Genomic DNA, 25195 nt, shown 5'->3' with positions numbered 1-25195 from the left:
TACAACTCAAGATTTTTTGCTCAAGTGAAGCCCAAATACTGGTATGAATACATGCATATATACAAAGAAAAACTATGAAGAAGAAGAGTGTGTAATCACATTCACACAAGAAGAAGCTAAAGAATATGTAAAGGAAAGATATGAATATGAAAGTAAAACAAACTCAAAAAGCAACGAGTTGTAATTATAATTTCAAGGACTAAAATGTTTATCAGTGACAATTTGAAGAACTAAAATGCTAGTCGATGATAATCTCAAGGACTAAAATGGCCGATGAGTTATAATATCAAGGAATAAAATGAAATGAAAACATATACTATATTACATACGATGTCGTTTTTGCCACGTTGACACGTGTTACTTAACATGACACGTTAGCATCGTTTTGTCATGTAAGTAATGATACGTGTTACTTAACGTGACATGTCAGCATTCCGTTACTCTCTATTAATGATGTCTGAGTTTAGGAACTTAAATACATGACAGAGATGAAAGTCAAGAATTAACGTGACATTTTAAATTTTTTATAGACTAAAGTGCAAGACACAAATTCTTTCGGAGACCAAAATGACAGTTTAGTTATTAATTGAATTTTAGTTAAATCATGATTTGATTAAAATAAAACTTTAAATATCAAAAAAGATTTCAATAAATGTTATAGAATATAAAAAATTATCACAAATAATTAAATAGCAGCATGATATGCGTAGGATACGGATGAGAGCATATTATACACGTATCGGACACAAATATAACGGCCATAAGTCCATCTTCCTTGCGTAGCTGTGTATAAGAGTTACAGAGGGACAAGAAGTGACGGGCAAGCATTTTTTATAAAATTGTTTCAACAATACCGACCACTTTTAATGTAAAATATTTGTAGCAGATCATGTTGGCACATCAATCTCTCTACAAATAAATTGTTCCATGTCACAAGACACAACTAAATAACAATAGGAGAAAATTGGTTGATGAATTTCTTTTATTTATTTACTTATTTATTGTCAATGGATGATGAATTTCTGAACTTCAAAGTTAAAGAAATAGAGGTTGTATGCGAATTGACATGTTCCAACGGCTACCTGCAACTTGCAGCAAATGCATAAGCGAAAGGATTCTACGGAAGTTCCACGCACGATTACATTGATGCCGTAGATTCATGAATTAATCCACACTTTGTTTCTTCCCTGTTCATTGCAATTAAACGAGTGTTGTAATTTTCAAATTCATTAATCCTTAATTTAAGCCTTACTTAAAATTAAATATATGTTAACTGTGAGTACATGCATTATCAAAATTCAGGATTGTTGCTCACAATAATCTATCCACCTGCATTATCAAAATTACTTAACAAAATTGTTATTTATGGTTACCTATTTAGCTCCAACATAATTGTAGCCAATGAAAAATATCCGTAAAGTGAACCAAAAATTACTCTGACCTCAAGATTTACAATAAAAAAATTGTTATTCAGATATATGTTAATCAAAATTTACAGTTATAATTAGTTATTATTATGATTTTGTTAAGTGCAAAAATCTTTATATCATTAAGTAAAAAGGACTATAAACATTTAATTTACACAATAAAAAACTCCTCTACTTTACTAAAAAATATTCAGATTCATCGATTTCCCAGTTCAATAATCGGAATAGCCCAATTCACAACGACATAAACATAAACACTTCGATAGCAAAGTCAAATCAAATTGAGCCGCAGATGAATTTTCACACTTTCGAGCGATGAACGACTATAAATGAACAAAATCCACTAACCCGCAAAAAATTAATTACCCAACATTTTAAATCTAATTTCTTGACTGCATCAGGAAATTAAAAGAAGATTGAAACCAAAGTGTCCAAAAATTGTCTATATTCTTTGCAATATTAGCAGTAAGATGAATGGTATAAATATAACTTAAAAGTCAGAACACAACTAAAAAAAAAAAGAAAGGAAAAACACTATCAAATGTTGTTCTTAGGTACTACATGGAATTGTTGTTGTTGTTGGTGTTGTTGGGCTGTTCATGTTGGAGTGCCTCTTCAAGCCAAAACCAAGACTCCTCCATCAACTCTGGGCTCAACCTGAACATCAAAACGCAGAATTCCATCTGGGTAAGTGCTCCATCTCCATCAACATCTCCTTCCCTCATCATGCTCACAAGTTCATCCTCCTTCAAGTCCTCAAGACCCAAGAGAGCAGCGTTTTTTCTTAAGCTTTCCAACGTGATCACTCCTTTATCCTTATCCATCAGCAATTGAAACCCATTACAGAGCTCCTTAATTAGACCCTCCCCACCAAGTTTGTTGGCCATCACAGGCAACAAGTCTTCAAAGCCAATTCCAGCCATTCCTTTATTGGTGTCAAACTCAAAAGAGAATGAATATGTTGAATTTGAATGTTATGTGAGTTTCTTTGGTGAGGTTGGTGACTAGTAAGTCCTATTATATATATTAGGAGCGAAAAAGAAGAAGAATAAGAAAAATGGAAAAGATCATAGAAGGGGGTTCAAGGAAGGAGAGGAAAGCACATAAGCAATGATCCCTTGTGAGATAACAGCTAAGGAACAGAGAATTATTCGCTCATCGCCTATGATTCTGCATAAGGAACCGCAGTTGCTTCCCGGTTTCCTAGAAGGTTAATCAGGGGTATTTCTGTCAATTCATTTGTCTTATTTTATAGGTAATAATAAGCTTACTTAGTAGTGTATATTATAATAAAGTATATGATCATTCTGAATTATTTTTTCTTTTCTTCTTTTCCTAATTCCGGAAATATAATAAATAAGAGATAGAATTAGATGTACATGGCATTTATTTATAAATAACATTTAATGAAGATTTTTAATGTTTTAAATAGAAATTGGTTGGAGGGAGAAACTTAAATCCTGTTTATTTAATTTTAATAAATATTAGTCTCAGCTCTTAAAGTAAAATTTAAAGAACTTATAATTGTAAGATTTTATTAAACTTAGTCATAAAAAATAAAAATTAATAAAACTCTAATTTTTAAAATAGTCATTTTAAAAAATGAAAAGTTATTCAAATAACTTCTCATATTAACTAAAAATTTAATTTTTTAAAGTTTATTTTAAAAACTTAAATAGGCATACTAAATGTTCTCAAAGATTAATTTTTTAGAACAAAAATATTTTTATGGAAAGAAAAATTAAAACAAATAGAGTCAAAGTTTACCTCAAGAATGCCTAAAGGGGAGGCTTGTTGTAGAGTTGTAGTGTACCATTTTTGCCACAATTGACGAAAGAGACTATGAAATTGCAGTCAAAATGTGAAGGGAGGCTGAACCAAAAATAATAGGGTCAAAGTGCATAGCCAATTGGTGACAAATTTAATTACAAGACCTAACCAACCTAAGGAATAGGATTTTGTCATGCTTGGCTGGTTCCAAACGGACCAAGTCGGTGGATTCTATAACTGGAATTTGGAAACCCCGGTTAAGTTTCCCTGCTCCTACATTTTCAACCAGCAAATGTTGTCCTCTTTCACCCCTATTTCTTCCTCTTTTCCAATTTATTTTATTCTCTTTTTTAAGTTTCATTAAACAATTAACGTACAGCAATGGGAGTATTGTGAAAGGTGAACATAACTATTTTACTCAACCAGACAATTTTAGTTCATTGGAAAAAAAAATTCATTTAAAATGAATTTAAATCAGCTGTTATCATGATTAAACTGCATAAAAGATAGGGGAATTATTTATCTTCTACTATTTAATTGATTATGGATTAAAAAAACTATAATGGGAAAGTGGGAGGAGAGCAAATCTGAAAGCGTGATGGCCACCCAATCACAAAAAGGTTAGGAAGCGGCCTTTTATCAAATCCACGTAGGCATTTGTCATTATGACGCTACGATGAATAGAAGTTTATTCAATCCATCCAAATATGAAATTCCCAAGAAGTTGCCTAATACTACATTTCCAAATTACCCCATTTGTAAAGGAATGGATAATGAGAAAGTTACATGTAAGAACCAAGATATATGAAATTCACATTTCACATGTCCCACATATTTTGACCAAGAAGTAATATGAGACAAACAAAATATTCATCCTTAATTGGAGCAATAATGTGAAACACAATTAGCTACCTGCCATCTATAGTAACTGTCAATTCATTACGTGAAAAAGTTTCCAATTTACTAGAAGTAGATGCTCTGCTTGAAGGGCATCTCCTAACAACAAAAGCAGGTTCCTTGGGACTTGGAAGAGTATTAGATTCACTACCAAGCATAAAAACCACATTTGACATGGTGGGTCGTTCATTTGGGTCTTCTTGTAGGCACAAGAGCCCCACATTCACACATTTCAAGCATTCATCTGCATTGCATGTTTGACACACTGTCTGGTCCATGAACTCCATTGCCCTCCCTTCTTTCCACAAATGCCAGGCCTTAAATTGAATCAAGAATCAAAATGCATTAGGAGCTATGTAATATGCACAGTTGCACATCCTAGTAGTAGCATTCACCATACTTACATATCCTAGAAGACTCAATTCATGTTCTACTTGATAAAATCCAGTGTTCCTTTTTCCACTAATAATCTCAAGTACCACCACACCAAAACTAAAGACATCAGACTTCACTGAAAAATGTCCATCAAGTGCATATTCTGGTGACATATATCCACTGCATTATATAAATTGTGATGTCTGAGGAAATAATGATGATAATAATAATAATAATAATAATAATGCTACATAAAAGCACTTAAATTAAAATTTGCATTGTCATAAAACTTACTAAGTTCCAACCACTCTGTCTGTGTTTGCTACTGTTTCTTTTCCTCCAAATATCCTTGCTAAGCCAAAGTCTGAGATTTTAGGATTCTTTTCTTCATCTAGTAGAATGTTGCTTGTTTTCAAGTCCCTATGAATAATCCTCAACCTAGAATCTTCATGTAGATAAAGAAGCCCTCGAGCAATTCCCAAAATAATCTTGAACCGCACATCCCAGTCTAGTACAACACACAGCTTCCTATCTTGAAGTCCATTAGGGGCATGGCACATTACATTAGTCTCTACTTCAAAATACAATTTTGAGAGTACAATAAAAATGAAAAGAGTTAGCCAATAGAATATTTCAAATGCAAGAAAGAGTCTTACCAAAAATGAAAGCATCCAAGCTTCGATTTGGCATGTACTCATATAGTAGCATCTTTTCATCTCCTTCCACACAGTAACCTAGAAGTCTAACTAGGTTTCTATGTTGAAGCTTGGCAATCAACACAACTTCATTTTTAAACTCTTCTAAGCCTTGTCCAGAACAACTTGAAAGTCTCTTCACTGCTATTTCTTGTCCTCCAGGAAACTTTCCCTGACAGTATTCAAAATTATTATCCATTTATATCAATCACTAGCAAAGCTCAAAATGAAAATCGTGAGTATTAAGAAATTCTTAATTACCTTATAAACAGGACCAAATCCCCCTTGTCCAAGCTTATTTGAATTTGCAAAGTTATTAGTAGCATCAAGTATGCTCTCCAAATGAAAATGTGGAATATCTATGGCTTGTGCATCATCTTCTTTTAACCTACCGGATTCAATCAGGTCTCTTACATATCTCTCACTGTCATAAAAGTTAATCCCTGAGTTTTTCTGAACATATCCCTTGCTTTCTGAAGTAAAAGTCAAACAAATAAACAGTGGTTCTGAGTAATAGGTTTACTGTTGATGAAGTATCCACTAGAATATTGGAAATTTTTCTTCTTTCCTTTTCATGAATTTTAGAGGAAATTAAGTTACCTTGTGTCTTGGCCTGTCTCCTTTTCCGCAAGTAAATACATGCAGTTGTTGAGAGAAGAATTAAGCTAATCACAGTTGTAAAAGTGATTACAGTAATCTTAGGTAAGGACAGATGCCTTTCTGATTGATAGCTATGATTGCTTTCTGCAAGATATAAAAAGATGTCACTTATGTTTAGATAACTAACACATTTTATAAAAGTATTCATCAACTATGATATGTAGTTTTAAGAAAATCAACAGCAAAGTATAGGTTCTCGTCTGCTGCTCCACATTTTATGAAAACACCTGAACAAGTTAGAAACAATACTGGGTTGAAAACACATTTTGGAATTAGGTTGTAATTTGTGCCAAACTACAAACTTGACTAGTCAAAAATTAGAAACAAAGTTCTGAAATTTCTCCCTTGCCATAAGTTGAGGTAAGGTTCAACTCCTGCTGAATTGAGTTCCACATAGGCTATACAAGGCAGCTACATAAAGATAGTTTAATTTATTCTGTATTACAAAAATCACTGCATAATATGTGGAGTTATAAATACTATACAATACAAAAACATGCATATCTCTCAACATGAAGAGGGGAGAACGAGAAAGTAATATGCAAAGATCTATCCCCTGATAAATAAGTATAATGTCATTACCTAGAGTACAATTTAATTTCAAGCCATCCCAAAGAAAATTTTTGTTGCAAAGGCATCTCTTTTTCCCATCACTGGTAGTGTTGCAAGTTGAATTTGGCCAGTCCTCGCAATCCAACAATGAAGAACAAATTGGCTCTAATGGCAGCTGCCAACTTAATTCTATTTCTATTCCATGTTTTAGGGGAGCATTAGAGCTAAAGGTGCTTGGATCAGCGTAGCAATTGCCAGTAAAATGAAATGGAAATGACTGGTTGAGAACTAGAAACTTATCACTTCGATCACAGTAAAGTGCATTTTCTCTGTGGATCAAGAACTTTTGTGTTTCTGAGTTAATGCTTATCACTGGATAGATTCCCGCAGGAGTCTCAAAGTCAAGCTCCCCAGTGGAAATGTTGCAGTGAAAACTAAAGTACTTGGGATCACCACAATTTGGTCCTGTGCCAAGGGGATACGGAATAAAGTTTGTACCACAAGTCCCACAACTTCTTCCAGTGGATTCTGCAGAAGAAGAATTTCTGGCACTTTAGAAACAATAATTTGCATTACAATCTCTATCTAGTTCCATTAAAGGTTCCATGATTGACCATAATTCCATGAACCTATATTTTCCAAATGAAGCATACCTATATTTAGTGGCCTAATCACAAATTGTTTTATAATAATATATTAAACATCAATTTCTTTAAAAAAATTACAGCTTCAACTTTTTCAATGAACAGAACTTAATTATCAAAGTCAATTGCATAGAATTTATTTTGCGTGAGTACTTCAAAATCAGGTCTAAAATCAACGTATAAGAGTGTGTTACTGAGAATGGAAGTAAAATGAATAAGGAAAAGAATAAATGAGAGATATTTGAAAAACAATTGGATGATAAGTCTGAATGGAAGAGAATTTGTTAATGTAGATAAATGTGGAGAAAATGCAAAATTTATGATTAGTAGTTGGTGATTTTATATATCCACACCCTTGAGCCGACAGTGTAGGCAATCATCCTGAATTGGAACCAAAAGCATTAGAAGAAAGTAAGAACTGGTTTTCCCTTCAAATCAACAGTTATATTCAACTACATTGAATATAATTTCACTCAAGACATTTCATTTACATGGATTTAAGAAGGTGATAAAAAAAAGAGATACCTATATCAGAAAATGCCACACGAACATGCAGGTCACACCCATCTTCATACTCTTCTTCTAGATTGTTCAAGTCCTCAGACCAAATCCAACAAACGGCATCCTTACTATCACCTTGCCTTGCCTCTTCATTCTCTTGATATGAATATGCATAGCACTGGCAATTATTTAGGCACTCTAACTTACATTCATCTTCATTCTTAGCATTGAATTGAGCATCCGGGTTCCCTACTTTCATCATTTTCAAGCTCAAAAAGGTGTCACTATTAGCATCCCCACTACACACGTTTGTTCTTCTGCTGCATCCACCTGAAAAGTCTCCAGCATTCCAACTTTCAATAGAATTAGGCTTGAACCCAGGTAAACACTTGCACATTGAATCATACTTGCTGTTACAGGTTCCAAAGTTTCCACAAGCATTGAACACACTGCATCTATCTCTTGGCTCTACCCAAACCAACAACCACTTTTTCTCTGAATCCATCTTAAGATACTGAAGCTGACCCCAATAATTCATTACCAACCTTGTGTCACTATACAATGAAGAAGTGAGAAAGGGAACAGTGTTGTTTGGGGATACCCTCAAGGTGAAATTTGACAACAAGTAAGATATGGCTGTAGACATCTCACCAGTTCCAACAAATTTACCTGACACACTGCTTTTCCAATACCGGATGGATCTCTTCCATATGATATACTGATTCTCTCCTTGATCTTTCTCAAAAGAGAAGTTCCCCGGTGAAGGGTCTTCATAACTACTCCATGAAGTTAATGCTAAATTGTCATGCATTTTCATGCCAGGAAGAAATGTATCTGTTGGATTAGCAAAACTTTGCCATAGAATCTTCTCTGCATGGTTTCCTTGGTCTTCATCACTTACAACAAGGTTTCCACTGTCCATTAACTTCACTTTCCTGTGCTGTGAAGATGATCCTTCAAGGTTAGTGGTCCAGTGGGACTTTCCACCTTTGTCCAAAACCTTGAGATTCCCATCTTCTGCAATGCCAAAAGCACCCGAAGAATCTGGAAGTGGGTTGTCTCGGTTAGCAACCCAAACAAGTGTTTGTGGGGTCAAGTTGTAGTACCATATTCCCACGTATCTTCTGCCACTAGAGCTTCCATTAGGAGTGAAAAATCCCAGTTCAAACTTTTCTCCTTCTGAAATAAGCGTATCCCCTCCTCCATCTTGCAAGAAGTTGTTAATGATTATAGTATCTCTAGCTGAACAATGCTTAAAACTAAAAGTGAAAAATAATGAGCATAAGAGGAAGATACACAACATGTGACTAGAAGCACAGTTAAGGATAGTTATCCTTCTGCTCTCTTCCTTGGTGTTTACCATTTGAAAGAAAAATAATTTGGTTGGAACTTTTGTTTAAGTACTAAGCACAGTCCCAGTGACCAAATTTTCCCAGGCTTTCTCCCTCTTGTTGTATTCAAAAGCCACCTTAAGTAAAGTTCGTTAGCACTTTCTGCTTTTGGTGTTTATTGGTGGAGTAATTGGCGCATATTTAGGTTGTAGGATTTAATTATACTTCATTCATTGTGACACTAAAACCCTTCTCTCAAATATGTGAAAATGATTATTATCAATCTCATGATATAAATATATACATATTATCCAGAGGTAGTTCAACAAACTGTCCTTGTTAGCACCAAATGTAACAATGATTTTAAAGCATTGCTTTTTACCAATATGCTTTGGATTTTTGCTGCTATGATCATTTATTGGTTTTATGTTGTCTTGTGTTTGAATACATGATTAGGTTTAAGACAAAAATCTTTAGAAATATTAGGAGCAAGCCCAAACACGGAAGCATCATGAAAAATATGTGTGCCTGCTGTAAATGATAATGCAGCACTACAATAATGATTTGCAATATGATTGATATATTATTGCCAAGGTTGAATATTTTATTAAAGAAAGCGAGAAGGGATAGTGAGGTCAATTTCATTCAATTTTGTCAATTTTATCTTTTTTCATCTGGGTCCCCTTTGCTTACTTTTTTCTACATCCTCTGACAAGTGACATTTAATTTAAAATATATTCAGAGCATATGTCTCGTTTTGCGTAACTATGGATCAAGAAATTAAGTTCATGTTGAATAATGTAAACGTGGCTCACTTTCTAGGGAATTGCATGTTGTGACAAGCAACATAGAGCAGAGAAATATCATTCTTGTTAGTAAATATTAGAAGTATACAATTTCTTTAAAATTTGCTATATATTTGTAATTAATTATATTATCATAATTTTTTAATATATATTTTTTTCTTTAAACAATAAAAAATTATTATGACTAAAACATATTTAATCATATTTGAATCTTTGTTTTTTAAAATTATTATATTTACATATCTTATCATGTACGTATAGCATAAACTATTATCAACCATGTTTTCTAACATTTTATTTTTGGTGGGGTTGGAGTAAATTATGATTGAGCTGCCAATGGAAAACCATTGCAGTGTAGTGTCTTGAGTTTCTTCTAAAATCTAAACCAAGATGAATCCAAATCCTCCCTTGCCATTTTTTTCTTCAGTGGCATAAGATTCTATGTGATGTTTTGGAAGGTATCCACACAAAGACAAAGGCTATTCTCTGTCCAGTGTCCACCATCTCTACTCACTTGTCTATGTTGACCCACAAAAGTTGACTTACATTCTTCGTTATCTCTGGACACTCAAAGCTGCTGGGGTCCCCTAAACAGGGTGAGATTTGCATCAACACATTCCAAGAATTGTGACGTTAATAATATATTTGTTAACTCATTTTTAATTATTTATTAAAATTTGTTTAAAATTATATAAAATTTTACTTTTAATTTAAGGAATTTTATTCAAATTTTTATAATTTTTAGAAAATTTTAACTAATAATTTAAATTATGTTAAAAATAGTATGTTATAAAATATGGTCCCAATACACTAATAAACGTAAACATGACATCACATTTTCCACCAAAACTTTTAAATCATTAAATGTATGAGTCTGCTCTTATTTTTATGGATCCTGTTTTTAATTAATGCAAACTCGCACTTGAATTTCCAGTAAAATCGTCCACCAGTGGATCAGAAAAGTACTTCATACATATTCCCTCTAATCGTTTTTATAAGAAATTATATTTTTTTTATAATTATTAATATAAGATTTGTTTTCAAAATTTTAAAAGCATTTATTACTTCTTCACATATCTGTTCTTTATAAATTTAATCATCTTTAACTTTTGAACTATGAATATAATAATAAAATTTAATTTTAAATAAAAATAAATTTAAAACTCTGCAATTATTTTTAAAGAAAAACTAATATATTAATTAGTTTTAACAACTTGACTTAATTTTTTTAGTTCTTAATGTAAGATCGTTTACTACAATTTAACAATTTGGTTCTTCTTCACATACTATTTGTTCTTTATAAATTTAATCTTTTTGAACTTCTTAACGATTCATTTATAATAGAGTTTGATTTTAAATAAAAATAAGATAAAATACTGTAATGATTTTTTAAAAATTAATATATCAATTACTTTTAATTAACAACTTGTCGTAATTTATATGATGTAATTAAAAAAGTCTTATAAATGGGATTACAAAGCAAGAAAAAAAATAATATATTGGATTTGGATGGTATTATTGTGTGATCTAGTCATCTTTTTGTCCAGTTTCAATGTGATATGCTCTACCAGCACTTAAGCAGGTTCCAAAATCCAAATAATTGATGGATGCTGAGAATTTTTAGAATTTTTAATTATGGTGCAATTCTCACGAGATGAATCCTATTAAACTTAGCCAACCAGCTCAGCTCAAGTCTCGAGCAAAGACTCTATAGTGGGTTACTTTTGACAAGTGATACATTACACACTATTTTAACCTCAATTTGTGTCGTAAACCCACAATCCTCTTTCGTCGCCTCACAAATTAAATCATCTATTGGAAACACAAAATAATAGTAAGTTACTAGAACACAAAGCACAATATCTTATTTTATTTTGGGTGATGTAATATCACATAAAATGAAAACAGAAAGACAGAATATAAGTAGATGGTAGTACCATCATCCATAATCGAATTTGATTACACACAAAATTTCAAACGAGAGACTTGAGGCTTAAGAAACACAAACTAAAGATAAAAAGAGGAAACTCGTGTAAAACACGAGCATTCTAAATCACAAAGAATCGATAAAATGCATCAACTAAAGCTTATATAGGATAAAATCCAGGCAAAATAAAAAAAGAAAGGGTCATTACTTTCCAGAACTTATAATTCTTCAAAATAATAACCCTTTGTTGATTTGATTAGTGATTACAGAGGACTGTATGTGATCCCTCTCTTCCCTCTTTGTTTTCCAAGGGGGATTTTTTCTTTTCAACCTTTTAATTTCAGGACTCTATTGGCTTGTTTATGGCAGTACTAAAAGTCTAGAGTGACTGGATGATTTGTTCCAGACAACATGGCTATATATATAATAGATAGATAACTTTACTCAACCGAAAATTCTTCCAATTTTGTACCTTATGACGCTAGTACGGAAAAAGATAAAGACTGAAGTGTTGTCTACTAGAGCTAAATAAGAACATTGTAAAATGAATTGAAACAAACCAACGATATTATTATAAAGCATTGTAAGATGCAGGGATATCTCACTGGACCCTTTATGCCAGAAACAATTATCTGGATTTTTTTTTTCTTTTTGTGGTCAATCATCTAAATAAAAATTGATGAAGATATAATGGTCCCTTCCTAGTTTGCTTTTACCTAGTATTACCCTTCTGCTTGCCACCAGTTCCCTTTTTAGGGAACAATTGAAACTGAGCATCATCCAATCCTTTTCACATTAGTAAATCAAACATTCAAAATATAGACTATGATCTGTTCATATCAGTAGTATAAATTACTGCTTGTATAAAAAAAAAAAACATCCCTAGGAAGAAAGAAATTTCCTTCCAATGTTATTCTTATGCTAGATACACTGCCAATTAACATTGCCATACCATAATTGTGTTCAAATATACATGAATATGAAGTTGAGGTTATGAAGTACAATAAACTGGCTAAACATCACAAACAATTCTGATCCTGGAGTACCCAGTTTGAGCCTCTATCATGCTCTATCGACCTTCTAGGATGCTACTCTCAACTGCAAACTTGAAGAAGTTGTGCTAGATAGGTCTCTACGCTTGAAGAAGGTTGGTTGTTTAGGATTTGAGAGAGATGCAGTTTCACTATCAAGCATTATCACAACATTTGACATGGTTGGCCTATTATCTGGTTCATCTTGTACACATAAGAGTCCAATATGTGCACACCTAATAAGTTGGTTTGCATTGCAAGTTTCATGCAGGGACAAGTCCATTAAATCCAATAACCTATTCTCTTTCCATAATCTCCAAGCCTGGTAAAAAATAAATCACTTGATTAAAAGAAATAGAGAAAAATAGTAGTAGATAAGTGCAATGGATATAACATACATGATCCAAAAGGCTTGAACTTTCATTAGACTTAAAGAATCCTGTGTTCCTTTTTCCACTGATAATCTCAAGCAGGACTACACCAAAGCTGAAAACATCCAATTTGGTTGAGAAAAGTCCATATAATGCATATTCAGGAGGCATGTATCCACTGCACACAAGAAAAAACACCACTCATGTGTAACATGCATGTCTGAATATCCCAATAAACTGAGTTGTGGGGTTAAACGATAATAATGTTAACATATCAAATAAAAATCCACCACAAATACATATTGAACTTACAAAGTTCCCACTACCCTCTGTGTGCTTGCCTCAGTGTCTTTGCCTCCAAATATTCTAGCCAATCCAAAGTCAGAAATTTTTGGTTGCATCTCCACATCTAGAAGAATGTTGCTGGTTTTCAAATCTCTGTGAATTACTCTCAGTCTTGAGTCTTGGTGAAGATAAAGCAACCCACGAGCAACTCCAAGAATTATGTCAAAACGCATTGGCCAATCCAAAAGTACACTCTTTGTTGAATCTTTCCATTTCCCATTTGAAAGAATAAAATTAGTAACTAAAAGATTTGTTTTCTTATATGAGTAATTATGAGATTTCAAACACCAAAAATGGTGATGATAAATAAATTTAGTGACCAACCGAATATAAATGAGTCTAAGCTCCTGTTAGGCATATATTCATAAAGTAAAATTTTTTCATCTTCCTTTATGCAATAGCCCCTTAGTCTAACAAGGTTCCGATGTTGAAGTTTGGCAATTAAAACAACCTCATTCTTGAATTCTTGTAAACCTTGTGATGAAACAACTGAAAGTCTCTTTACTGCAATATCTTCCCCACATTGAAGCTTACCCTGAAGCAAAAGAAATTTACTTATACCATTACCCGAAATTTAGTTTGGCAAGAGAGATAAAAAGAAACAAAGTCAATACCACCTTGTAAACTTGCCCATAGCCCCCTTTCCCTATTTTATTTGCATTTGAAAAATGATTTGTAGCTTCTAGTATGCTCTCAAAATCAAAATAAGGGACCTCTACGCCTTCATTGTCTTTTTCTTCCAATGCCTCCCTGCCTATCAAATCTTTCACATGTCTTTCACTATCATAAAAGCGCCCTCTATTTCTCCTTATGTGTTCCCTGTCTGAACACGTTAAGGAAATATATAACATAACCATATATGTAATAAAATATTGAAGTGATGCGGATTCAAGATTGCAAAGCAAATGAACAAGGAGTAGAAAAGAATTTCCACCTTTCATAAGCCCAAGAGCTATTTTCCTTCTGCATGCATAAGCAAAAACAATTATGCATGCTAGAGTAACCACTCCTGTTAGAGTTGTACCAAGAATCAAAGACAGTAAGCTTTTGGGACTTCCTTTTCTCGATGGCTCTTCTGAAGTAGAATTAGGAGGGGATATAGCTTCTGCAAAAGCAGCAGAGAAGAAGAAACACTTCATCAAAAATCAAATTCTCTTTATCACAAGATACCTTATAATAATTTTCTCTAAAATTCGGTCTTATGATTTGTTGTAAGAGTAAAATAAAATTGATAAATCAGACATCTCTCTCGTAAGTTAAAATTATCACGTGGGAATCAATTTCTTACAACAAAAAATCACCTAACTTTTCTTAGACTTAATATGTATAAATTAATTTTAATTTATAAAAAATATTTTTTTTCTTATTTTCTTATATTATTGATAAGTTCATTTAATTAGTGTAAGTTACTTACTTTGAGTACAACTTAAAAGATTGCCATGCCAGTAATAGTTTGCATCACAAAGACACTTTTCTCCTTTGCAAGTTGAATGGTTCCAACCGTGACAATCAAGGGAGTGAACACAGCTGGGTTCGGACGGTGGTTCCCAATTAATCTCTACACGGTCAGAGCATTCATCTTCGTTGATATTATTAAAAGGTGAAGAAATCAACAGATTTTCATTGCCTCGAAGTAGTAGATTGCAGCGACGACTAAAATTGGTTCGAATGGAGAATTTTCTTGACACTGGTTCTATGCTAATGACCCTGTAACTGTCATTGACGACGAGGAAGCTAAGTTGACCCGTTGAATTGTTGCAGATGAATTTGAAATACGTGGGGTCTCCACATTTGAGTCCAGTGCTCAGTGGATAAGGGACTAAGGTGGTGCCACAAGGTTCACAAGTGTTTGGAGTTGGTGCTGCAAATAACATCAATCCAGAACACAAGTTTTCAGAACTGTACAGCATTAGTTTATTAAAATAAATTTTTTAATAATATCTTATCTCGTTGATTTAACTATAAAATTTATTAAATCTATAAACTCTTCCTGATATATCTTTAAAACTTGGTCGAGTTATCAAAAACCAATATATTATTTCACGGAAATATTGGTTTTTTTTTTTTTTTCGTTTTTTCAATTAAGCTATCTCACAAAACTGAGAAAAATAAGCTATTACCTATGTCTGATTTTGCTACACGGACAGAGATGTTACGACCATCACCCCTAAGGTACTCTTCTTTGAGGGTAGTCAAATTCTGTGTCCAGATCCAACATGCGAAGATATTAGAATCACGCCGTGGGAGATATGTGTATGAATAAGCCTGGCACTTAGGACACATATTAAGGCACATAGATTTGCATTCTGACTCACTTTCTGCCGTCACTTGTTGATCTGGGCTTCGCATTTTCACCATCACGAAGTTTAAGAATGTGGTATCTTTGCCGCATGATGCTGATTTTCTATTACATCTCCAATCTTGAAGAGTAGAATCACGCTGTCCCTCGTAATCTTTTCGAGGAAACATAAACCTAGGATAATCGAATCCGGGTAAACATTTGCATAATCTGTCACTGTTGTCGTTACAGCTGGCAAAGTTGCCACAATAGTTATATATCATGCATGTAGTGTTTGGCTGAAACCACGAAACGAAATCCTTTTGGTTATTAAGTAATAAAAATTGTACAAAACCAGTAGAATTTATGAACAGCCTCTTGTTGTCATAGTTGAGAGATCGATTCGGGGCTGTCAAAAAGTTGTAAACTTCATTGTTCATGTCATCACCCCCTTTTGCTTCTTGGACTTCATCACTCTCCCAGTAAAGTTGGTTATGGTTTGAGATGACATAACGGTTGTCCCTTGTTTGAGCCATCTTAAAAGTGAAGTTCCCTTGTGCTGGGTCTTGAGGGCTTCTCCAACTAGTCAACTTCAAATTCTTATCCATTTTCATGCCATATAGGAATGTGTCAGTTGGGTGTTCAAAGCTCTCCCAGAGTTTCATTCCCTTTTGTTCATCTAGTACTAACTCAAGGTTCCCAGAATCATTGAGCCTCACTCTTTTGTTTGTGGATGAAGAGGAAGAATCATTGAGTTCGGATGACCAATAGCTTTTTCCAGAAGTGTCTGATACGACTAGATTCCCATCATCAGCTATTTGAAAAACTCCGGTAGAATCAACAGCAACTGGGTAGTCTCTATTTGCAACCCACACCACTATTTGTGTTTGAGGTTCTGAACCTTCTTGCATGTGATACCATATCCCTAAGTATCTTCCTGTGCCCCCAATAGTAGAAGCGCTTCCACTTGGAGAAAAGAAGCCTAGTTCAAATTTTTTACCAGCTGAAACAAGGGTAGTTTCATTGCCTTTAATCTTTTCACCTTGGTTCAAAGTATCGCCTGCTAAACACTGCTGAGAAAAGCATAGAAACCAAGCATATAGGTGAAAAAGAGCAATAGCTCTCATGTTATTAATTAGAACAACATGAATATGTCCATTCATTTGTAGTATTGTTTTGCAACGATTGTAAAGAAAACAATAACTACAAAGAGGAGAAGCAAAAGAATAGACAAGATTTTGTTAAATGCGCCTTGTACCAGAGACATAAAGGTCTTGCATGCGTAGAAATTACTTGTGGAACTATAATTCTCGTTAATTAGATGACACTAATTCTTGTTCACGATTCATGCTATCTATGGCACTGCCTCTCCTTCAACAAAACAATGAATTATTCCTACTCTGTAGTTTGCTCACAAAATGTGTAGAGACATCAAGACAAATTACGACGACCCTTCTTATGATTCTATGAGAACAGACAAATTTTTAATGATGCAGACACATGCACTTCAAAATTTCCAGGAATATTTACAGTATTGGAAATTTTTTTAACTAAGAAAATATTGTATTTTTTCATCCACAATAATATGGATGTATAAACATGTATGGTATTCGATAAAAAAATAATTAATAATTTTCTATTAAAATAATATTTTTATTAAACAATTGTTAGATATAATTGTTATTGTGCAACAAACTTGACGAAAAACGTATATATCAGAGATCAACATCCGTGATCAATAGGCAATAACCCATGAATCATCCGATCTTCTGCTATTAATTGTATATTTAGATTTACATTTAAACTGTTATAAATTTTTGTGCACTTCAATGTTATTAATTACAGTTTACGCATAAAATTTTATATTTATAATTTTTTTTAACATATTCCTAAACGTTATCAGTGTATTATTTCACGTTTTCATGCGGTAAGATGGTGAATACTCGTCTTTCCTTCATCATAACTCATTCTTCATGTTTATTTGAAGATGGTTTGTGCAGATTTTTTTTTTTCTTCTTTTTGTTGTAGTTTTTAATTTGGGTCTTGTATTTAGGCACTTCCTTTTATTGATTAGACTGAATTGGTCCTATACTAATATGAATGCTGTAGTATTAATCACATGCAATAAAATGTCATGCTTTTAAATTAGAGTATGAGATACATGAATGTTCAGTAATGTATATAAATTAGGAGATAAAAATTTTAAAAATCAGAAATTTTAAAATAAATTTTTTTCTTCGTTTAAAATTCACGTTTACTTGGTTTTCAATACTTAAATTATATGATTTTGTGTTAATTAAAAATATGGTTCCTCTTCGTACTTTTTTTTTAGATATTTTTTTCTTTTTTTTTTTTTCTTAAAGTGGTTTTAAAAATTTTCTTTTGCGATAATTAAGTATTGATAAATAGTAACTAGTTATCTTTAGGATACTGGTTGTTAAATCAAAAATAAAAAAAAATTATGATAAATTATAATAACATACTTAAAAAAATTTTCATAACTCTTGATACATCTCTGATGTATTTTTGATAAAAAAAATTATTAATTGATCAACCAATATTTTTTTAAGAGTACTAACGAATACCTTCAAATACATTAATTAGTAAAATCTTTGAATCCTTTACTATGATGATTTTAAACATTTAAGAAACTATTTCACCAATAAAAACTTCGAAAGATTAATGTAAGAATATATTTACCTTTAAAATATTAATTTAAACATTTTATCCGTCACACATTAATTTTTTGTTGATGGCAAGTGTGTACATGTGTGTTAGATTTGTTAACGTGAATAAATTTAAATTAAAAAAAAAAGTTAATAACATATAGCAAAACTTTTAAATAAAAACAAAATTATAACAAATTTGTTGATAATAAAAATTTTAATGAATAACTTTTATTCTCATTAGCATTAACTGGCCCAGTTACCATTAGAGTGCCCGCGTCGTGGTATCTTAAGTAGATTTTGTGGAGTTGATCATGACAATTGACCAATCTAGCAGATTCTTTGTCCTTTGCAGCTCTTATCTCCCAAACCCTTGAAAGAAAGATCCCTTAATGTACAAGCAGCAAGCACGTTGGCTTCATCAAATCCTTCTTAAAAAATAATATAGTTTTTATTTACAATCCAAATTATCAAACATTTACATAGTAACATCAATAACCTCCTTTCTCTATTAAGCAGATTAATTAAAATATGATAATCCAAGTATTCCCTAACTAGCAATGTCGTTCATTTTGAATAATACCATAGGAGACAATTTTATTTCACCCTTGTCGATTTATCAAAGACTCAAAGTCTTCTTATTTGTTTTTCTTCAGGGAAAAAAAAAAGTCTTCTTATTCGTTAACAAATTTGTTATTTTAACATCTAAAAATTGATACTGTATATGATATTATATATTTATCTTTATTTTTCTCTTATTTTTTATATACACATATTTTAAAAGCATTTTATAGAATCTAAATATATATATCTCAAAATATAATACTCATTCAGTCACAACTCGAGTTTTCTTCTTTGACTGGTTCAGGTCTGGCTGCTCGTCCGACAGAGACAAATCAAAATCTTTTTTCTCATTTTGTTCGTAGCATATCATACAATTTATTTCCTTTTGTTGTGTAAATATAATTTCTATTATTACCAGTACCATCAGAAGTTCAATGGTTCTCATTCATTTCAACTACAGCCTAGCCATAAGAATGAGATAATGATGGTAGGACGAGTATGTTTCACCATTATTCAGCAGCACTGTGTTCTGGTTAGGAAATCCATCCTAGGATTCACCCTACTTGATCTAAACCCTTTGGGTATGTGGCATGAAGGGGGAAAAAAGCTTTTTGTATATTCTCAGAATTGTCTTGCTATCTAGTTTACTTGAGTACATAAAAGTTTACTTCTGATTATTTTATAAATTATATTTTAAAACATTTTACAAGGTTGATAGTAATTTTTATTAAGAAAAAAGGTTTTTTAAATTTATTTTAATAATTTTTATAGATAATCTTATGATATAAGCTTTCATAAGTTTACGGAATAAACAATCAGCGTGTATTTTAATAAATAACTTAAATTAATTACTTATTTTATATATATTGTTATGATTTATTTAAAATATAGTTAAATGTTATTTATTTTAATAAATTTCACTAAAAAAATATTAAATTAAATTTAAAAATTGTAAACTTCTTTTATAATTTAGTGAAAAATCTTTTAAATGTTCCCATTACTCATAAACGCCAATTGAACATAAATTATGGAAAGTGTTTATCCAAAGCATAATTCCACGTAAAGTATTCTCGTTTTCCCAAGCGATAAGAACCACTCTCATTGTTGTCCAATGTTGTTGACTTGGGCTAATCCAGTTACGAACTTGCAGCCCAATAAAAAACCTTTAATCTTTGCAACATGACACAAAGGTACACTCAAGTCTCATCCCATCTTTTTAACTGATGATTTGTAGCGTGTTAGAAATAGTTAGATTATAGTTCAGAGTTATTTAATAGGTAATTAGAGTAATCACTTTCATTCCTATATGTAAAGCAGTGTATTGTATTTATTATCTTTATTTTAATTAATAATGTTTTTTATTTTTCTTTCAATGTCTTCTCTTTTTCGGATTTTATTATATTTCTCAACATAAGAAGGATGAAAATTTCTATTGCATTAGGCTCTCGTGAACTCATATTTTTCTTATAATTATACGTCATACGAAAGCACGTAGTGTGAGGGTAAAGAAAAACACGTAAATAATAAATTAAACATTAAATTAAAATGGTCCTAAAAGAAGGATCCACATATAGAACATATTCATATACAGTTTGAGTTATGTGGGTTCCACTTGGCAGCGATTGTGTCAAGGACTGTCGTGATCAGCGCGTGAGATGGTGGTAACAAGGAAGATCAAAATCACGCGAATCCAACATGGCGGAGTGTGCACCCAGTGATTAGTGAATGAGATTCGGCCACGTAAGCAAATCGGAATCTCCATGGTGCTCAAGTGCCACGTTCACCATTCCCCTGTGCCTTGTTCCTATAAAATTAATAACTTGATTTATTAAAATGCATTTAGAAACCACAGAAAAAAGGGTTTGTGTCCCCTACCGAGCAGACACCTGGCATTGCCTGACACCACAAAACCACACATCCTCCGTTGCTTTGCTGGTCCTTTCATCGTTACTCTACATTCCACACTGCCCTAGATTTTACTTTCACCAAATACTGTTTTAAACTTTAAACAGATAAAATGAAATCTATAAATAAATTAATTGATTTTATATTGATTTTAAAATAGTTTAGCTTCAAAATTCTATTTTTTGTTCATTGTGTTTTGATATTAAAGTATGTATTGTTTTTATGCAATGTTTATTTATAAAATAACTATTTGATTTTTAATAAAGTTAAAACAAGACAAAATAAAATATAACTTTTCATTCTTCTACTCCATTTAATTTAAGAAAAAAAATTTCTTATGTGACATTCAGAAAAAAACATATTAATTACATAATAATAATTTATAGTTTTTTGTTTATTTATTTTATATACATATAAACAAATATAATTAACGTCTTGTTTGTCGTCTCTTATACTTAAGAATTATGAAAAATTAGATATTACTACATCTTTTAATAAAAAAATTGTATTTTATTTTATATCATTTGATTGAAATAAAATTATTTTTAATTTTTTAATACATTTTTACATAAACTTTAAAATATCTCGTAATCTGTTATCTTAAAATGTAAAATAAAAATAGAAACAAAAAGTTGCTTTTCTATTTATATAATATGACCAATCAAGGTCATGTAACAGGAAGTTTAAGACAGTAATCTTAAGACTCACCCTCGCAATATAATATTTTGAATAAACAAGTATATTTGAATACTATTATTTTAACATCATTCGTTTAAAATTTAAATTAATTTATTTCATTTTAACTAACATAATATTGAATATATTGTATTAATTCTAAATATAAATAATTTTTTAAAAGTTTATATATATCACTACTAACATGTAAGGGGCCTTTCTATAAGGGGGTTTAGCATAATAGATAGTTGTTGAAAATAAGGAAAGAATAATATTATTATTTAGTAATTTTTTTAACGTGTGTTTAAATATATATAATAAACAATAATTTTGATAAAAAAATATTTAATTGAAAACTGAATGAGACGTAACGAGAGAGAAATAGACCAAAATAACTTAATTTCCCTCTAAACACAAAAGTATTTATTGAAAACTAAAAGGCATGGTCTTATAACAGAAAGAAGAGGCAGTTGCTAGTCTTCTAGATGTAAGCTATTATATTGTAAGGCAGTTACTACATGGTACTTCACTATACGAATTGTAAGGTGGTTATTAAAGTTGGAGCGTTGGTTAAGAATTTATCACGCTTCCAACAACTAATTCCTAAGCTCAAAGGAATATATTAAATTTTAGTTGCGTCTAACATGAGTCATCCTTTATATGGTCTATGAGTGTATAATAATATCTTAAACGTTACATAAATTTTCAAATTAATACGCGGTTGAGATCATTTACGGTTTTCTGATAAAACTTATATAAACGATCATAAAATTTTATATAATAATAATACTTTTTAATAAAAATTGTTATTAATTAATATTTTATTATATATTAATGAACACATAATTTTATAAAATGTACGATATTCTTCCTTCTCAGGGGAAAAAAAAACACTAGGGTACAGAGCAGAGGGGCAGTTTCGGGCTGCGACGGGAAACCAGGAATTTATTTTATACTAAATTTCGCCGACAATTAAACGCTGTTTCTTCTTTTTCTTTTCACTTTCCTCAGTATTCTCCCATTCCCAGTAGAGAGAGAGAGAGAGAGAGAGAGAGAATAAAAAGAAAAAAAGAAAAGAAATTTCCAAAGCACAAAGAAAATAAAAAGAAAAAAAGCACAAGCTTCGAAACGATCGATTAAGGCGAGGTAAAGATGAAGAAGTGCGAGCTGTGCAAGATTCCGGCGAGGGTTTTCTGTGAGTCGGACCAAGCTAGCTTATGCTGGGACTGCGACGCTAAGGTTCATGGCGCCAACTTCTTGGTCGCTAGGCACTCCAGGACCCTTCTCTGCCACTCTTGCCGTTCTCCCACGCCGTGGAAGGCCTCCGGCGCCAGCCTCGGAAGCGCCGTCACCGTCTGTGACCGTTGTGCCGCAGGCACCAGCGAAGAAGAAGAACCGGAAGAGAGCGAAGGAGGTAATGAGGAGGAAATAGACGACGACGACGAAGATGTCGCCGGCGACGAGGGCGGAGACAATCAAGTCGTGCCTTGGTCCTCGACGCCGCCTCCGCCGCCAGCGAGTTCCTCTAGCAGCGAATGGTCGTCGGTTAGCACGTGCAGAAGAAACGGCGTCAACAGCAGAAACGGCGATGGAGATGGAGATATTTCTGTTTCTGAACCCGTAACGACAACAGTGTCGTTGAAACGACAGCGTCCGGATGAAGCTTCTGATCGTGATCTTCAGGTTTGTTTTATTTTATTTTAACGACGAATAATTATTTTTGGTTTTTGAAACAATGACGTTATTGATTTTTTTAAAATTTTTTTATTTGGATTGTTGCGTGAACATAGGAGGGTCATAACGGTTGGGCTTCTCAGCGGAGGTGCGGTGGGGAGTGGAGAGAGGAGGTGGCGTGTGGCGGAGAACCACCGTCGAAGGAGTGATAGAGACATCGTGGTACAGGATACGTGATACGGCGACGTTTAATGATGAGAAGACCCGAGGTTTCTGAGCCACATGATCGACGACGTCGTAGCATGAGATATTTTAGCTCTTTGATCATTAACTTCTAATCAAACCGCTCACTAGACTGCTGGTTTTTGACTATTGGTTGATTGTTGTGTATTAACGTGGTGTTTTCCTTGATCCGTATTTAATGTAAACACTAAAATCATTATGATGCTGATGTATACTTTCTTAGCTTTTTTTTTTTAATATTACTTTTGCACCAATTGCTTTTTGCTTTTATATACTGGGGTCTTTTTAATTAATGTTTTTACTTTTTAGTACACGAATTAAGAAATTAAGATAAATTTCTTATTTTAAAATTTTTAATCACTACACTGGGTTTGATAATTTTTTCTTTGTGACGTGAAGGAAAATATTAGAAAGGCTGTATCCAGCAAATTAATGTATTAATTTGAATTCGAAGGTTCAAACGGGAAAGAGTGGTGTGATTAATGTCATTAGCGGTGGTTTAGACAGCAGGTTAACTTGTGGCTGTGCGATGGAGCGATCTGCGTGTCATGTCCTTCAACCTCACAACCAAATGAGCTGTGAAAATAAATTGAAGAATAATGCAAGATGTACGGCATCAAAGAACCACATCACTTTATATTTATGTTTTGTTGTACGAATGGGTAAATTTAAAAGGGAATTTTTTTAATTTCTTCGTAATACTTTTATATAATTTATTTTCCTTCGTTTTATATCAAATATTTCTCTCTCTTTTTTCTCTATGTTAAAAGCGTGTTGTGAAATCTTTGAGAGTATGATTATTCAGACTGAGATAAAAATAAGTATAAAGTAAAAAGACTAATTGTGATTAAATGATAAAACCTAAATATAAAAAGGACCAAAATGTAAGGAAGTACAACACTTCATATTTACGTGCATGGAATGATAAAATTAAAATCAAAATATATAAAAATGAAAAAAAACTAATAACAATTTAATAATAAAAACATATAATATAACATGCTCAGTTGTGAATGGAATCATTCCTTTGTATAGTTTCGTGTTGCCATCATATAAGGGTTTAATATATTCTTTGCAGTATTTTAATTCATGCATTGACCCTTTGTTTTATAAGTAAAATAAATTTTATATACTGTGGTACATGTCAAAATTAATTTGTATAAACATTTTAATCATACTTAGCTGTTTAGATATTTTATAAAGATTTAATAATTTATAAATGATTATATTACTTTATCTTGATAATAATTGTTTTAGAAACATTAATTAAGCAAGGAATAAATAAATAAAACTCAGACAAAATTCGTTAAACATTATACAAAAAATGCATTGGTAATATTTTTTCATAGAACTTGGATAATTTTTTTTTGCTAATTCAGTATATCAAATGAACTAGTTAATTTTTTCCTATTATGCACGGCTTAGCAATTTATTAGTTGTTTATCTAAATTTAATTCATTTATGGATGAGTATATTTAAGCTTAAACTGTTTGTAACTTCTTTTGTTCTCTAACTTAATTTAAAACTTACAAATTTTGCAACCAATATAATAGTTAATAAGTTAAATTATGAACTATCATGTGTAATGTTACATAAAATATTAAACACGGTGTTTCTAGACTAGCTTTTAAAATGAAAACGACCAAAATTATTCTATCAGAGAATCTTAACAATCATCACATGCTGTGTACATTACTAGACGACCAAAATAACACTACAATAATGAACACAATTTAATTAACACAAAATAGATAAGGATAAATAGGATAAAAAAAGGGCAAATTTATTCTTAATTTAACAATTCATATTTTTCTATATGCAAAATGATTCGATCAAGACAAATACTAAACACTGTTGT

At 32.0% G+C, this 25195-nt stretch overlaps 4 protein-coding genes across 10 annotated transcripts; 1 reads left to right on the top strand and 3 right to left on the bottom strand.

The window, feature by feature from the left end:
- Positions 1-1949: 1949 nt before the first annotated feature.
- LOC113860116 (calcium-binding protein PBP1-like) lies at positions 1950-2627 on the bottom strand. The gene has a single exon (XM_027492772.1). The coding sequence runs from the start codon at positions 2348-2350 to the stop codon at positions 1985-1987; it is 366 nt and encodes a 121-aa protein (XP_027348573.1). The 5' UTR covers positions 2351-2627; the 3' UTR covers positions 1950-1984.
- A 1422-nt stretch (positions 2628-4049) lies between these two features.
- LOC113860114 (G-type lectin S-receptor-like serine/threonine-protein kinase At4g03230) lies at positions 4050-9117 on the bottom strand. 4 transcript variants are annotated; one of them, XM_027492768.1, is made up of 8 exons: positions 7546-8775; positions 6407-6904; positions 5765-5908; positions 5426-5637; positions 5126-5336; positions 4764-5040; positions 4499-4649; positions 4050-4411 (listed from the first exon to the last, which is right to left on the bottom strand). In XM_027492768.1, exons 1-8 carry the CDS (start codon positions 8441-8443, stop codon positions 4106-4108), a joined length of 2697 nt encoding a protein of 898 aa, XP_027348569.1. In that variant the 5' UTR covers positions 8444-8775; the 3' UTR covers positions 4050-4105. The 4 variants fall into 4 exon arrangements, 3 of the variants coding, with proteins under 3 accessions (XP_027348569.1, XP_027348571.1, XP_027348570.1); XM_027492770.1 differs by having other exon boundaries at positions 4764-5001; XM_027492769.1 differs by lacking the exon at positions 5765-5908 and having other exon boundaries at positions 4764-5001; positions 7546-8405.
- A 3268-nt stretch (positions 9118-12385) lies between these two features.
- On the bottom strand, positions 12386-17038 carry LOC113860112 (G-type lectin S-receptor-like serine/threonine-protein kinase At4g03230). 4 transcript variants are annotated; one of them, XM_027492765.1, is made up of 9 exons: positions 16869-17038; positions 15453-16683; positions 14747-15193; positions 14267-14437; positions 13950-14155; positions 13657-13867; positions 13300-13537; positions 13015-13165; positions 12386-12938 (listed from the first exon to the last, which is right to left on the bottom strand). In XM_027492765.1, the coding sequence occupies exons 1-9, from the start codon at positions 16875-16877 to the stop codon at positions 12666-12668; spliced, it is 2937 nt and encodes a 978-aa protein (XP_027348566.1). In that variant the 5' UTR covers positions 16878-17038; the 3' UTR covers positions 12386-12665. The 4 variants fall into 4 exon arrangements, with proteins under 4 accessions (XP_027348566.1, XP_027348567.1, XP_027348565.1 ...); XM_027492766.1 differs by having other exon boundaries at positions 12427-12938; positions 13807-13867; positions 16869-16964; XM_027492764.1 differs by having other exon boundaries at positions 12427-12938; positions 15453-17038.
- A 5247-nt stretch (positions 17039-22285) lies between these two features.
- On the top strand, positions 22286-23611 carry LOC113860115 (B-box zinc finger protein 32-like). Its single transcript, XM_027492771.1, has 2 exons — positions 22286-23103; positions 23211-23611. Exons 1-2 carry the CDS (start codon positions 22573-22575, stop codon positions 23301-23303), a joined length of 624 nt encoding a protein of 207 aa, XP_027348572.1. The 5' UTR covers positions 22286-22572; the 3' UTR covers positions 23304-23611.
- The last annotated feature ends 1584 nt before the right edge of the window (positions 23612-25195 follow it).

Source organism: Abrus precatorius, unplaced genomic scaffold (genome assembly GCF_003935025.1).
Source record: "Abrus precatorius isolate BTA unplaced genomic scaffold, Abrus_2018 Scaffold2, whole genome shotgun sequence".
In the NCBI taxonomy this organism is placed as follows: domain Eukaryota; kingdom Viridiplantae; phylum Streptophyta; class Magnoliopsida; order Fabales; family Fabaceae; genus Abrus; species Abrus precatorius.
The sequence above is the reverse complement of the archived record's forward strand: the minus strand, read 5'-3'. Positions and strand labels throughout refer to the sequence as shown.